The sequence below is a fragment of the Pelecanus crispus genome, chromosome 12 (assembly GCF_030463565.1).
Source record: "Pelecanus crispus isolate bPelCri1 chromosome 12, bPelCri1.pri, whole genome shotgun sequence".
Taxonomy (NCBI): domain Eukaryota; kingdom Metazoa; phylum Chordata; class Aves; order Pelecaniformes; family Pelecanidae; genus Pelecanus; species Pelecanus crispus.
Genome location: NC_134654.1, coordinates 9,888,761 through 9,905,076, shown reverse-complemented (window position 1 = coordinate 9,905,076; position 16,316 = coordinate 9,888,761). Strand labels below are relative to the sequence as shown.

Below are 16,316 nucleotides of genomic sequence, written 5' to 3'. Positions count from 1 at the left end.
AAACAATCTCATAGTACGAGGCAAATCCCTACTGTGCTGAACACTAACCTGGCTGAAACCTACTGGGCAGAAAGGTGGTGCCAGTGTTCCCAGCAATAACATACCCAAAACATCACCCCTGGCATACTCCAGAGCTTTTCACAAGAATCTGTGAGCTTACAGGTAAGCAGGTTGTTCCTGTAACAGCGCTGAAGGTCCTTAAAGCCCTTGGACACACTTTGCTGCAAGGGAGACAGAAATGAGGGAAGCTGATGTTAAAATTAACCTGCCGTTGAGCAGGCAATGTCACTTAACAGGGTCGTTACAGCTATGGAAAAGGAAACCATAAAATACTTTAGATTTAGTCACCCAAACAGTCACAGTAAGATGAGGAACATGATCTTAGACCTAATAACAGCGACACCGCATGTACACTGTGACACCACATGTGCAGGCAGAACCCCATCTCTCATTTCTTGCACTCATCTAAGCTTCAGGTTTAAATGAGCGGACAAGGGCAGGAACCAGCAGAGCTCCCTTGCAATCCCTAATGTGCAGATAGGTGCAAGCTCTGCACCTATAGCTTTGGTAGTACGTTTCTCCGGTTAGTCCAGAGCATACAATGTCATCAGGATATTGCTATTACTGGTGTGCATCAGGCTTGAGAGTCAAGTGTCTGGCACTGAAGGGTTAAATCCTTTTAGAAAGCAAGGTCAAAAAATATGATTACAGCATTTTAAATGCTTCCAATCAGTTTGGTTTAATATAGTGAATGATACCACAAACGACAGAATAAATTGCAGACTACATAGATAAAATGTACGCACCCAATAAAAGATGGCCCTCTGCCACTGTAAATATACTCGATTCCTTAAAATCCTGCGGTGGGTAAGTGCCATTTGAGAGGAGGGGTTCAGCTGCCAGATTAGAAAATTCCAATCTCAGCTGGAAGTCAAATTCCTCTTCAGCCACAATAACTCCCCTTTCTAAAAATTCAAGACAAGCATCACCTACAAAATTGCATCCCAAGGATCCAGTCAAGAGAAGTGCCCTGGGGAAGTACAAAGGTAACTGATTCTGCGCTAGAATATGCCAGGATATATGAACAGCCCCATTCCTTCTGGGCCTTCACTCTCATCTGGTAGCGAAACACAGAAACCATCAGAATGTAAAACATAAATTTAACACCAATTTAAAGATGCTTACAGTTAACAGCTTATTGCCCGTGTTCTTGCAGTAAGCCAGTGTGAATAATCATGAGATGTACTTCCACACCCTGAGAAGGAATGAGATTGGCGCAGAAAACCAGTGATCTATGCCTGGCTTCAAACTGCGCTGCTTGGAGCAAATGTGACACACACAGCCCGCGTCCAAAATACTCTCTAGGTGAACAAGGGGATTCCTGGAAAAGTCACTCCAAACAGCTCTATTCAAAGCAGTCAGTGGGACAAGGGCTGCTCTGAAAGTTGCTACATGCAAGCGCTCTGATGAAGGGGTTGCACATGCATTTCAAAATTTGCTGGCTTTATTATTAAACCTTTTCTACAAAAAGGAGGGGTTGCAATATCACAGGATTTGCTCTAAAATTCTCAAGATATTATCATCTTTTCTGAAGACAAGTCAGCAGCAACAGGTAGCAAATGCTCCTACTATACGATGTGCTAAAGTCAGGATTGAAACTATAATAGAATTCGTAAGACAAGTTGAAAAATATCAGCATCATCCAAAACTGCCCTGCGGCAGTCAGTCTTGGCCACAATCGCTCTCTATCACAACCAGCTCTGGGACACCTAGCAGAACTTCAGAAATTCATGGTCGGCATTGGAGACTCTATTAGTAGTGCCAGCGCATCTCAGTTGTAGGTTAACACCTTGTTGCTGCTTTAGGAAGGCAAGTTAGTCACCCTCGAGGGCATAAATTTAACTTGAGTCTATCACCAGCCCATCATTTGAATACGTGAACATTCCTCCACCTCTTTCTTCAGCCATCAGAACAACATTCATGACCACAAGCACAAAGAGCCCCCTCGGATGCTGTTAGAGACTTGCCCCGTCCAGCGAGCTGGCAACGCGCCCGCGCCAGCACCGGGCTGCAGCCATTGGAGGCCCGGGATTAGCTCTCCCAGGACCGCTCCCGGGCTCGGGAGCTCAGCGGGGTTTATTTTTTGGTGGTTGACAGTGGAGTTTTGCAGCACGTTAGATGCCTGCCGCTTACTCCTGCGTTGTCCCACAGCTCTTCCAGAGACGCCACACCAGCCTTCCCCACCTGCAACCCAACTGGAGAAACACCACAAAGCACTGTCTACAGCGGCAAAGCAGTGCTACGCCTTAGTTCAATTTCAGTTCCAAAACCTGCTGCATTCCTGACTTCGGTTTTATCTTTAAGTTCAAGCTTGAAGAAAGCTCTGCACAGCTACTAGAAATAACTTGGTGAGCATATGAATAGCCACAAAGTGAATTATCCATTTGTTACCACTGCTGGTAACCTCCTCGGTCTAGGCTTTGCCATGCCAGGCTCAACTTCAAGCCGCAGGTAAAATTAAGCATCACAGATTAAACTTTAACTACTTTTTGCTGGTGGGATGGGGAAAAAAATAATCTTACTTCCTCCTATGAAACTTAAATGCCACATCCATATATTAAATACAGTTTTGTCAACTGACACAAGGTAGTTCAATATGCTTCTGTATAGGAAAATGTTAATCAATTAAATTTTTGAAGGGGGGAAAGAAAAAGGACTGGAGGAATCTGACCCTAAGCCCTATGGGAAGCATAATGCAGAATGCTCTGAAGAAAACAGGCAATGCATTAATGTTTGCATATGAAGAACTAATTTAAAAAAAATTATATTAAATGATATTGGGATTAGGCTGCATTCACCAGTAGGAAACCCTTGACCAAACAAGTATTAGCAGATACAGAAAAATATTTATAGGACTAAGATGAGCCATCTTCCATCTCTCTACCCTTCTCACAAATCAGTGTTACTTTCCTCCACACACTAATGAAATTATTGCTTCCGCCATCAGAAGGTTTGAAAGACCAGCTACAAGCAAGCCTTGTGGTAGCAGCTGAAGGACGCTGTCTCCACCCAGCTAGCCCTACTCTTACATACAAAACTCAGGTTGTTTTTTCACATAGGACAGCCAGGTGCTAGGACACACGCTGCTTCAGCAAGCGGCTCCAGAGCAGGATTTAGATTCTCAGCTCAAGCTGTCATTAAGAGCAGGTCTAAAGAGAGAGTGGACTGAGTAGCCAGAAGGCAAGAACACTTTCCATCCTTTCATGCTATGGAAAGCAGTAAAACCAGCAGGAAGGTCAGAGCTCGTTTCCTCAATAAAAACGTGGCTCGCCCTCTTTTAACTTACCCTACAGTATGCATACACTTCAAAGACACAGGGCAACAGCCTCATTAACAGTTATGTCTAGTGGGAAACAGGTCAGCTGAAAAAGTTGGGAGAAACTGGGCAAGACTGCAGCAAGCTGATCTATTTATTTGTCTTAGCACAAAGACTCCACGTTAAACTGATCACTACTCAAACTGGAAGCACACGCATTTTGCCCTGTAGCAGGCAGGGGATCCTGGTCAGAGGGGAGCAGAACCCAGCTTGTGGGAAACGGCACAAAGAGCTCTATGACCTGCAGGCTGCAGTACTTCCAAATTCTGCCTGGCAGCCTTAGCAGTAGAACTGAAGTGATACTGAAGCCACAGGACAAAGAACTCTGGCTCACTTCCACTTGCACACACTTTTTATTTCACTGTGTCCTGCATGTTCCAGCACTTGTTTAGATTAGGTTCCTCCCCTTTACCTTTTCCTCCCCCCCCCCCTTTATTGTATAAGAATGGGTCTGGTACTGCTTCCCCATAAAATTTAAGGAAGCAAATTTCCAAATTGACACAATGTTTGAAAGCTTGGGGGGGGGGGGGGGGGGAACATGCTATAGCAGACTCAAATAAAGACCAATGTTAAATATTACTTAATGTTTTCTTTTATTTAAAAGATCATTCACAAAATACCATATCCATAAATTTATTTTGTTATGAAGCAGAATGTGTTAAGTGTTTGGAATTTTTTTTTTTTTTTTTTTTTACATTTAAAAGTCAACTGTCTTGACTAGAAGTGAGTTTTTTTGTATGGGAATTTGTTCTTAAAATCTTTTCCACATTGAAGATGTAAATAGGTCAATTATTGGTTTGGAATACAACCACACAAATGCATGTCTGTCTTAAATTAAGTATTAGTGTTAGACAAATGGTTCTTATTTCAGAAGCAGATTCAGTGACAGGCAGAAGGAAGGAAAGAAGTTCTGTAAATTGCTGGGACTCTGACATTACAAAGGTAACTTGAGGGAACAAATTCACTACTAGCAGTGATGCTGCTGGTAGTGAAGCAGCCATGCTTCCAAACTCCTCTTGCAAGTACTCTGGTGTGCTGGCTGTTGCATCTGAAAGCTGTCAGCACTAGCATTAGGGGCCCAATTTTTTCTCATGCATTGGACATATCCACACTTCAGTGTTGTAGATCCAGGTTTTGTTAAACACTAGTGACCTCTCTCTTTTTGCTCCAGCCTCCCCTCCCTCCTCCCACACAACACTGGCAAGAAACATTTCAAGTGAAGAGAGATGCAGCAGTTAAGAGACGCTTTTTACCCAAACTTCTACACGAAGAGTATCTATAGCAGAACGATTTCTAATCTGCCCGTTTTCAAGGTATTCTGAAAGCAGAGGTCTTAAAACTGTACAACACTGGGCAAAGAAATACAGGGGATAATGGTGATTACATACTGCATGGCAAAGTATACACTCCTTAAACAAAAATAAAAAAGTCAATTTTATTTGTAGAAACTTCATTTAAAAATTTACCAAACATGTAAAACCCAAAAGAAAAGTAAGCAGAAAGAGCCAGTGAGCAGTTGTGCTCAAAGAGGCACATTTTTGCAGCACTAACCTTGAGTTCAGAGGTGTAGTATCATACCATTTTGAAGTCAACAGACAGCCACCAGCAAAAGCCTGCTGGCAGATGCTTTATCCATACTGATTCCACCACCTATTCACCAGGCTTCTTGTCAGCCAATTTTATTTGCATCTACAAAATTGATTACTTCCTGGTAACCTGTGTGAAAGGGCAGCTGTCTCCCTTAGTTTTCTAAGGGGCTCTGCTGTATACAGGAACTCTATCACTAGTTGTCATAAATGGTATTTCACTACTTGGTTAGAACTGTAATTTTCTCTGTTCAACTCATCTGGACTCTGCAGTTTTCCTCTTCAGAGCCACAGCAATACAGAACAAGACATGCAGGTCAGAAGAGGAGCACTGAGGAAGTAAAAGGAAACAGTACAGGGCAGTAACTAAGTCTAACCTGTGCTTCTAAAGTAAAAGAAACCCAGAAAGGAAGAAGTTGAAGCAGCACCTTTGTCCAGAGACCTCCACACTTGTGGCAGCCACTACGCTGCCTTATCTACTGGCAACTGTGCTGCTTGAAAGGAAACAGAAAAGGGAAACTCAGCACAAAGCAGGCACTAGATACAGCAAAGCCAAGAACGTACTAAAAACCACTTGTTAACAGCTGACATGCATTCACAAGCTCTGTGTTTTCGGTTTCAAAGAGGACAAATGCCAGATGGCAGGAATGGTAAACTGCAGGGTTGACATTCCAGCAGAGCTAGTCACTCTGTACTGTCTTGCTTTTTCTCCCGCCTCCCCATTCCCTCTCAACCCCAAACTCAGTCGTGCTCTTTTACTACTTCCTCTCGGGGCTTGGCTCCACCAAAGATAGCAGAGTTTGGGTTGGCTACTTGATTGAGGGGAGTACCAACTGTTCGAGGTTTGAGCTGAAGTCGGGGTCGCTGTGCTCTTTCCTCTGAAAGAAAAAAACATTGAAGTTTTAAGATCTGTCTGTCAAGGGTAGTAGCTTTAACCTGACAAAGAAAGCAGCAGTCTCCTTCATGAAGGAAGACTGGATTACAGAAGATAGAAAGAGCTTACCTTCTGTTGGCTCTCTGAAGTCCATGGAAGATCCACGAAGGGGAGGCCCATCTCTGAAGCGACCAGTGCCACCACTTCCCATTGAGGCACCTGGTGGTCGCCGGTCTCCAGGGCGGGTTCCTCTACCCCGGCCTCCCAAGAAGTCATCATCTTTGAATCCTGAAGATGGAAGACAGTGAATTTAAAGAGCTCATTTTGCAATGCTTTGCATCTAGATTTTTATCTGGGTGACTGGAAAACTTTGCAAGTCACTGCTGTCAGTCCAAGATGATGCACTGAGAGCCTTTGTCTGTAGACAGATTGCTTCACAGATCTCTAACGCATTTCTAGAAGAGTCATACAGATTCCATTTGAAACCAAGTATACTATGCCAAGTTCATAAACTGCTTTATCCACCTAGAGGCTTACTGGAGTGTTATTAGAGAGTGGGTCACCAAGTGAGCTTAAAACATGAGCTTCAGCTGCAACTTCAGATTGTTAACATCATTAGCTGAATTCAGAGACAACACTAGAAGTACCCAGAGTATTTCTGTAGCCAAAAGATCACACTGGCTAAAGGCTTAGCACGAAATCTGCAGGAGCAGAGTAAATGGGGAAAATAGCTAGGGAATAGTGAAATATACAGTCCTCATAAAGCAGCCTTTGAAAAACAGAGCAAAACCCCAAGGCTTTTTAGCTATACTATAAACTGACCAGGCATTTACTAGATTAATGAAAGAGCTGGAAAAAAGGCAATTCAGACTTCAAATATGAAACTGACTGCATTTCTTCAGTTTATGTATTAAAAAAAACCCAAGAACTGTCTGTCACTGGCCAGAGTTCCAGTCTGTACCAATGACTATCCTAGAGTATCTTTCCAAGCCCCCATCATCTGCATTCAATGGGAGTAGGATACTTCAGGCTAACAGCACACCTAAGGGGAATATACTCAGTTTTTCAGAAGCTGCCTGGAACAGAAAGTTGTTTTGCTCTCATTTGAGATTTTCCTTTCCACTTCAGTATTTGGCAGAGTTGCAGAACTGTCGCTTACTTCAGTGCCAAACAACCATCTTTAAAGACTTGATCCAGAGCAAGGCTGTACAACCTGAGAAGAAAAGCTTCTGTAGCAGCTAAGACTTAAACACTAAACTTTTGGCTCACAAATCACTCATCGAGCATCTAACATGCTGAAATGCATCTGCATTTGAAGAAGCTGCCAAAAAAAGGTATAAAGCTATGACATCAGAATGCTTAGCTACGAAGGCAGGTTAAGCGCAGCGCTGTAGCAAGCTTCCTGTCTCCAGCACCATGCTTCGGTTTCATGCTAGTGCCAAGGCACACTTTGTTACCGCTCCTTCTACTTTGTCCATTCCACTCACGCAGAGACCAGACATTGCAAAGTTGCACTTGTCAACATCTCCCCATCAGAAAATGGACCAAACCCACGATTTCAGAGGACAAAAGAAATTGTGTTAATGTCACCCTGGATTCTAATAGCTAGAAACTGACTGGAAGTCAAGAGCAAACCCGGTGGCTCCATCACTACCTTCCACTCAGCAAGCTCAGTCCTTTGCTGCAACTTGCATTACTGTAACAGGTCTAGAAGTTTAGGAACATTTTGCACTACTTAGAAGTGCTTTGGAACACCAATACATCTTTGGAGAAGTCAGATGCTTCAGGGATACACATATAATGACGCCACAACTCCTTAAGGTGAGAGCCTCTGCTCTGAAAGAATACAGTATCAGCTTTTCCACATGATCCGTCTGTTTCTGCTACTATTCAGAAATGTACTTGGCCACATGTTTGAGAAATGCTTAAAACCTAGACACCATAGGCTACATTTGAACAAGTATTCTGTCATTTAGGGTTGTTTCATAAAATCTGCAATCAAGACTCCTTCCTCTGTTATAAGGCAATGGAAGATTCCCCCTGAAGAATCCCACTGCAGCTGCAGGATATCCAAAGTTGGCATACAGTAGACTATCAAAACAGTAATGGGGACAAACGTAGCTGACATGAAAGTGAGAACAATTCTGTGCCTTTTAGGCTGCCTGTTATAAGTGTTAATACTGATACCAGAATTGAAGTCATCTCTGGAATCCCATCCACCTCCTCTGGATTCTCGGGAACCTCCTCCCATTCCTAGGAAGAAAGCCACAATTGTGTTCAGGTCTGAAGCTGTGGGAAAGACTGATCAAGGGGATACCAAACCAAAGTTTCAGTCCTTCAACATCCAAAGTCATGCTGCTGGAAAATCCTTTCGCTTCAGTACTACCAAGTTCCATTGTACAGGAACAAAACATCAGTTTAAGTTAACCAAGAGTAAGGGGTCAGAAAAGTTTCTATAACACACACTCCATGGAAACCTTTAGTGAGTCTAGTTCAATTAATATACAACTATAGCAAAGCCTGTTTTTTACATTGGAACAGGAGATAGATAGTATAAAATAAGTATTTGTCTACTTGTGCTTACTTAGTTTCCTCACTCTTCTTACATCATAATAAAATAGTAGCAGATCAGACTGTTGGGCTTATGATTGTCCTCTGCAAGACACCGTACATTACTAAGGGTATTGGTCTCACTTCCTGTGCTAGGAGTGACAACATATTCAGCTTTTTGACACAAAGCGCATCTATTCTAGACATTTCAGGAGCGGCAGCAGCTACGTTAGAAATGTATATATATACATATAAAATGTCTCCTTCCTACATGATCTTCATGTTTACTTGCATGCCTTGCCTTAGCATTAGTTAGCACCAGAAGTCATAACTACAACCATTATATTTAAGAAGCTATTCAGAAAATTGGAAGTCACCTCTGTCATCGGGTCCACCACCTTTTCTGAAACCAAAGCCACCTTTATCCTGTTTTCTGCCTTCTGCTATGTCCACTCGGAGTGATCGATCACCCAAAAGCTGTTAAATAAAGGGGAGAATCTCTTCAGAATGTAACATATGGGCTGCCAAGGAGTTCAAGACTTGTGCTTATCTCTTTATTTCACAAATTAATTGCAAGTATACTTACTGCACCATCATATGTAAGAGCTTCCTTGAGTGACTCCACCTCATCGAACTCTACGTAACAAAATCCTGTAAGAAGAACCTCACAAGTTAATACCAGCACTTTAAAAAGCCTTTGTAAGAAGCTACTCTTCCTGAATATCTGCTAATAGCCTTCCTTCTCTTTCAAACATGAGCTATGATATGATAAGTGCAAGATGTATGTAACTCAGAAACCAAACATCATTAACGACGAACACATTTACCTATGCCTATTAATGATGGGGACAAATCCTGAAAGAGAACTCTGTACAGGCACTATGCAAATGCTAAGAGCCCGATGAATTCCCTTTACCATAGGGTTCTCATTACAGATTAGATTTGATTTATGCCTTTAGACAGTTATTTAGCTGAATATTGACATCTGGTTCCTAGTATTTTTAAACAAGAAGCTGAAGTACCTGCTTGGCCAGCAGTCTGATTTTGTGTCATCACATCATTTAGTGAATTTATTCCTTTTCTGAGACGCTCTGTTACCCGAGTTAAACCTCTTTCATCCTGAAAGTAACTTACAAATATAATCCCTTTCCACTGGCCAATTCCAATTGGCAATCGAATCTGCATTGTCTAAAACAATTGCCAGAATGGCTTATCTACTTGCTTTTTCTCCCTGTCTACTGAAAAAAAACAAAACAAAACACAGAGCTGAAGCAATGGAAGTCTTCCGAACTAAAGAGTGTTTAAGTACTCAACACTTAAGGTCATGGACCTTAAGTGGGTCAGACACTTCAGCACTGCTACAATTCATAAAAGACAAACAAGGTTTTAGAAAGTCCTTTTAAGGCAGGGCAAATATTGACTCTTGTCACTCAGGTTAGTCTGTATCTTAAGATGATGGAACTAACAGTGAATCTCATTTAAGTGAGATGTTTATTTGTCAGCATTTGTCACCTGCATAAGTCAACATAAAAAACAAATGCAGATCAACAAGCTAACTGTGCTGTAGAGACTGAAATTCCCCATTAAAGTGACTTTAGAAGTACCTCATTTCCTCCTACTGTTAGCCATCTACAACTAAAACAACTGAACACTCACCTTTAAATTTGTCTGTTTCCTTGTCTCTGACTAGTCGTACACTCCTTACACTGAGATCCTTGAAGATGGCATCTATGTCTCCTTGAACAGTGTTGAAGGGTAGATTTCCCACATATGCTGTGAAAGGGGGTTCTGTTGGCAGCTCTTTCTGTTTGCGGGAACCAAGGCCACCACCACGAGACCTGTTGAAAGAAAGCACAGTGTCTCTGGAACTTGACTCCCGACACAGCCAGTTATATATATATATATAGCACTGCTCAGGTGCTGTTGGACTTTTTGGAAGTGGATTTTTCCACACGTTTGGTTAGTTTTTCTATCCCTTTGCTTGGTTCCTGCCACCTCCGCTATTGGCCAACTCCTTTCTAGTATTACCTGATGCAGTACTTCAGTGGGAAAACAAATGAACAATATATTAAAATACATTACCAGTGAACTCAGTAACAAAGCGATGAATGAACTTCTTTCTCATCCCACAATCCATTAAGAAAACCAATGTAAGGTTACCTCTACTGTCCCCTACTCAGAAGCATTACTTCTTAAAAAAACCCACATCCTAGACTAGGTTTTAAGAACAATTTATAGCAGTGAAGAAATACTTGCGTGGCACAGGCTTGTCAGCTTATCCTGAAATTAAGCTGGATCCAATGCTTTTAACTAAATACTATATTATCAACATCCACTCCACAATCATCTAAATTCTTTCAGCAGCATCTAGCTTAAAAGAAACATCTTCTCCTAACTCTGAAGTTATTGCCATAACCATCAGATACCTGGACCAGAATGCTTTGAATTGAACACATAATAAAAAACTTGGTTGAGCAAGGTGTTCTAAGGCAGAGAAACCAATTTCAGTGCTATCTGGATGTTTACGTCTTCCTTTGTGTCTCATGAATTAGAGTGAGGTAAACTAGGTTGTCTTTTCCTATCTTTTCCCTCAGTCTCAGTTAAAGCATATTGGCTATTGGCTGAGGAACTAGACTGTACCAGCTGAATTCTTTACCATATTAATGTAACACATCTGTGTGTTAACTGCCTGCAGAGCCTAATCTTCTAAAACTAACTTTGATCTCTTTTACAGAAAGCAAGATTTGTACTGCAGGCAACCTTACATTATAGCTTCTGGACTTCTAGACTACAAGATGCCACTGTCACTGTTCCAACACCACTCGCCCCACCTAAGCAATCTTTGACTTTTACCCGAGATCCCTACCTACTACTCTGCCCATGTTCTCTTCAACGCCTAACTTCTACTGGGCTTTGTTGAGGTCCACTCCCTTTCCCAGAGGCTCACTGTGCATTTAAAAGCATGGTGGAACACAAACTTTACCAAACCAGGTAAAGCTAGTGTGACATGCACTAATTACATTTCTGCAGAGTCCTACCTAGAATTATTTGACCTTCTGTATTTTATTATTTCCTTTTATTCTGTCTGGTTGCACGCAGCCAGAAAATCCATTGGGCAAGCAATGTACTTGTCTGCCTTTTTTTTTTCCCATTCCAGAATAAATATTTTATTACTAATAAATCAGATAATGCAGAAATCTTGAGTAAAATTCCTTAACTCCTTCTAGGTTAGCCTGTCATTTGTGCCTTTTTATGGTAGCATCTCCATGCAGGAGTCATTTGTCACCAACGCTATCAGCATGCTGCTAAGTGTACTTAAATCACAACCTACATATCTTTAATTAGTGTCCACCCAGGTTCATATTTTAGCATTTTTGAAATATTCCTCATCTGCCTTTGTCTCATTAACAAGTCAGAGTCAAAACATACTTGAGAACTAAAGCTGCTATAGTTGGGTGCTGTATATGTATAGCAGAACTAACTTTAGTCACAAGACTAAGTTTTAAGGAGGAACTCCAAGAAAGCTAAGTTGCTCTTCTAAAGAATTCTGTAATATCTGTAGAATCAGTTCTATGTCTTTGTTCTTAATTCTCATCTATGGCCTTACAAACAGCTATTAAAATACCATACATTTAATTTGCGGCCAAAAATCTTAATTTTTACATTCTAATTTTACGTTAATTTTAGGAACATCAAAATCGCTTAGGCTGAGTTTAAAAAGGAGCATACCCTCCTTCTACACATTCTCACCATGTTTCTTGGACTGCCACTCTTCTGGTTCAGTGAGCTGATTCACCTGAAAATTCACCCTGAAGTTGAATTCTCAGCCAGATCAACAAGGTGATTTGGACAGCTGCGAAGAGCAGTGGTGCCAAGATGGGAAGGAGAACGAAAACAAGGGCTCAAACTACAGCTTTCAACAGCAACCTCTACTTAGATCAATTTGAGCTGCTTCTGAAACTACACCCTCAAGTTGCAATCCCCAAAAGAATTTTTTGTGCTACAGACAAACCTTGCTTCTACCATAGCATACCAGAACTTCAGGGAGTGCGTGTATGGAAATCCATGCCCTATTGCGCAATCCCTACTGATATTAAGTCAGAAAACGAAGTATTCTTTTTGAATTTAATCAATTGAGGCCTCAATTATCAAATATGTAACTATATATTTGGTATTTTAGTCTCCATTTGAAGAACAGGAATGGTCAATAACTAGGTTCCAAACTCAGTTTCCTACAGAATCCAGGTACCGAAATACAAAAAGAAACCATTTCTACACTTCCCTACATTTTTTTCAACACTGAAACAGTGAAAGAAAAATAAGGCTGACTTCAGTAACCAAACAATGAGATTGAAAGATGCTCTCATTTGTAACAAAATAGGACAAAGGTCAACTATAATCAAAAACATCTCTGAACTAAGTGAACTGGGTAATGCATTTCCCACTCAGTGTAACTTTTGCTGAGACACAATTAGGTAATGATTGTGCCATCTTAATGTGGGAATCTGAAAGATACCTATTTGATTTCTTTTTCAGAAAACCAATGCAGAAAGCCAAAGACAAAAGTTTGCTTCTAGCAAATGCAGAAGCAAACATCCCTGTAATTAGACTCACTTTTTGGTGGACTGAATTAAATGACATCATAAGTCCATACTGAGGTGAAAAAAACAACCAAACTGTCATTTTGAAGCTACTCTTTTAGAAGAAAGCTTCGTTATATTCTCCAGAAAACAAGATGTCAAAAGTTCAAAACAAAGAATATTTTGAAAGCTAGTATTTGCGTTTAATAGCCTTTCGCTAAAGATCAAAACAATAGTTCAGTATTTATCTTTTTGTACAACACAGAGACAACAACCTAACTGGATTCCAATGTTAGTGCTGTACCAGAGGCAGTGTAAGGCTCAGCAGGACACAAGTTTCATTGGGAATCTCCAAGACCGCAACTCTAAATACATACCCAATTTATTCAAGCAATCCAGTACATCTCTACAGTAAGCGTTAGATGTCTTCAACAAAAGGCTTACCCAAGCCTAAAAATTAGGAGACATTCATTAACACTAAATGAGTAAGAGACGGGATCCAAGAGGCTAGATGGATAAAGACCAGCTCTCCATTTTCACTTACTTTTACTTACTTCAGCAGATGAATCTTAACCTTCGAGTAAGGTGCCCAGCATTAAGCCCAGTGCTTAAAGCCACACCTAAATAAACAGTCTACCAGCAAGTCAGGACTGATAAATACTCAGTTTCCTTCAACTCTGAGAAGCTCTACAGATGTTCAGAGAGTTTCAGATAGGCCTCAGTATGCTTAAGTACATATCTTTATGTCAAATTTTGGGCTGCAAAGCACTTACCAAAAAGCTTTTATAGTAAGCCTTTTGTTATTAAAGTCAGCAGCATGCTCCTCATCTGGAATAAAGTGACTTTTGCATACCATAGTATGATGCTTCAGCTCTTAATCAGTGCACTTCCAGTGCACTAGCAAAATCCCCTGTCTCATCATACCGCAGTCACATTCTGTTGCTCTTCCACCATAATTTTGAAGAGTATGAGAGAGACAGATATCTTACATATGTTAGAACTTCAAGAAGAACAGTAACGTCTTCATTATGCTATACCTATTACAGGACTTTACACAAAGTGCAGAGACCTGTTAAGGTCTCAAATCATGAACTACCTGTTAGTAACTTACTAGTAATACCGATAAATTAGATGCAAGTACAAGTTGCACTCCAATATTAGAAGCCTCTCAGGCTGAAAACTACAGCTAATTCAGAATAAGTACATTTTTCTCATCTGCAAAGGCATCTACTAATCAGCAGGACACCTTTACTTCACCAAAGCAAGTATCCACATCTTGCCTGAGAGAAAGTTTAAGCACTCTATTAAAGAAATCTGAATATGAAAGTAACATTTCAACTTTAATTTTATTAGTTCATAGAACATGCCTACATTGACTAGGGCAGACTGAATAGTAACACCTGAATTTATTATGAGTGTCAAGTGCCACTTTAGGCTGCTGTCAAGGTTACTTGTTACAGAATTTAAGAAATAACATAGTTGTAAGTGGCTACATCATCTGTTTTCTCTGGGATATCTCTTCTTTAGACACAAAGGGTATCTACACATAAAAATGAGCTTACAAACCTTAAATGTCAGAGTGTCTACAAAGACAAGAAAACTTACTCCTGTTATAACCTCACCAGTAGCTCCTCCCTGCCGCCTAAAGAGTCTGAAATGAAACCGATTTATTCCTGTAAGAACAGGAAGGGACAAGAACACTGTTGATCAGGAAATGTATCTTGGAAGATTAGATTATAAAATAGCATACTCATTAAGATTTGTTCGCAAACACAGTTTATTTCGTAGTTCTATGCCTACTGCTTTCTTTTAGTGCACGCAGAAACTTACATGGTGCCAACCTTCAAAAGAGTCAATTACTAATTGCATCTTCCTAACCTGACATAAGATGAACTCCGTAATTGCTGGTTATTGTTTTTGTAGCTCCTCCCCTATATGCACTCTCCAGCAAAGAAACAGAGATGAGACAAGCCTTATTCCTAAGGGTCAGAGATTTAGAGTCAGCACCCGGCGCCTCGGAGAAGGCAGGACGGCGGCTCACGGCCCTCCCCGAGCGGAGGCACCACAACGCCCTCCCATTTCCTCCCCGCTGCAGGCATCACAATGCCGCCCGCTCTCGGGGGCGCCGCGGCAGCTCCCCCCGCCGCCGGGCGCCTCGCCGTGCAGAGCTCGTCCCGCCAGAAGAGGGGCCTCCCGCCCCCCTACGGCCCTTCACGGGAAGCTCCCTCCTCCCACCTCCCGGTGTGTCCCTGCAGGAGCTCCTCACGGCCTACCTTGGCTCTGGCCCAGCACCTCCCTAAATCCCCCCTCCACTCGCCTCCGGGCCGGCGGGAACACAGCGACACCCTCCTCCTCCTCCTCCCGCCCCTGCCCAGCGCTCCCAAGCCGCCAGGCCCGAAACCTTGCGGCACTCGCCCCGCGCGGCGAGCGGGCGGCCGCTACCCCCTCCCGGGACACCACAGCCGCCTCCTCGCCTCACAAAGCGCGCCCGCCAAGGCCGGAGGGGAACGCGCCCCGCCGGGCTCACCCCCGTCCCCCAGAGAAGGGGAGGCGGCGGGGCACGACGGGCCCGAAAGGTTCCTAGAGGCAGCGGCCCTCTCTCCGCCCGCCCCCCCCCGCCGCGCCCGCCCGCCCGCCATCTCCACAGGGAAAGGGGCAGGCTAGGCCCTGCCCGGCCGCGCCCCCTCCTCGCCCGGCCGGGGGGGGCGCGCAGCGCCGCTCCTTCCTTCCCTCCCTGCGCCGGGGGGAGCCCTCGGCGCTCCCCAGCGGCCCAGGCGCCGGCGCCGCCCGCAGCGCCGCGCTCACCCCCGGCCGCCGCCGAAGCTGCTGTAGGCCCGATCGTCGTAAGGATCAAAATCCGCCATCGCCACCTCAGCCTCCTCCCCGTGCGAGCGTGACAGGACCGCGCCCGCAGGACCCCGCGCCGCTTATATACGGCGGAGCCCGGGCCAGGGCTGCCCCTGGCGGTGCCTGTCTGCAGCTCCCCGCCCCGCCGCGGCTGCCCGCGCTACTGCCTGTCGGGAGGGCCCGCTGCTCCGCCGGCGTCGCAGGCGCTGGCCGGCCGCGGCTTTGCCGGGGCTCCCGGGAGAGCCTCCGGTGCGGGCTGCGGGGGTCAGGGCCGGGCGTTTGCAGGTGACAGGAGCCGAGGCCTGTGGCTCTGAAGCGTGCTTCAGCCGCCCCGGTGTTACTCGCTGGGCTCTCCTGTGTCCCCCAGTCACCCGGGGGTCGCTGCTGCTGAGGCGAAGGGCAGGGCTGCTCGGGCTCCGGGCGTCGCGCTTGTTCTGTGCGCTCCCGTGACCGGCATGGGACGAGCGGGGCTGGCAGGCAGGCGGCAAACCGGCGCCATTTGC

At 43.7% G+C, this 16,316-nt stretch overlaps 1 protein-coding gene across 3 annotated transcripts; it reads right to left on the bottom strand.

The window, feature by feature from the left end:
* Positions 1 to 3,911: 3,911 nt before the first annotated feature.
* On the bottom strand, positions 3,912 to 15,856 carry EIF4H (eukaryotic translation initiation factor 4H). 3 transcript variants are annotated; one of them, XM_075720318.1, is made up of 7 exons: positions 15,772 to 15,856; positions 10,043 to 10,224; positions 8,973 to 9,037; positions 8,764 to 8,863; positions 8,018 to 8,089; positions 5,966 to 6,115; positions 3,912 to 5,840 (listed from the first exon to the last, which is right to left on the bottom strand). In XM_075720318.1, exons 1-7 carry the CDS (start codon positions 15,828 to 15,830, stop codon positions 5,704 to 5,706), a joined length of 765 nt encoding a protein of 254 aa, XP_075576433.1. In that variant the 5' UTR covers positions 15,831 to 15,856; the 3' UTR covers positions 3,912 to 5,703. The 3 variants fall into 3 exon arrangements, with proteins under 3 accessions (XP_075576433.1, XP_075576432.1, XP_075576434.1); XM_075720317.1 differs by having other exon boundaries at positions 5,966 to 6,124; positions 8,024 to 8,089; XM_075720319.1 differs by lacking the exon at positions 8,018 to 8,089 and having other exon boundaries at positions 5,966 to 6,124.
* Between the last annotated feature and the right edge of the window lie 460 nt (positions 15,857 to 16,316).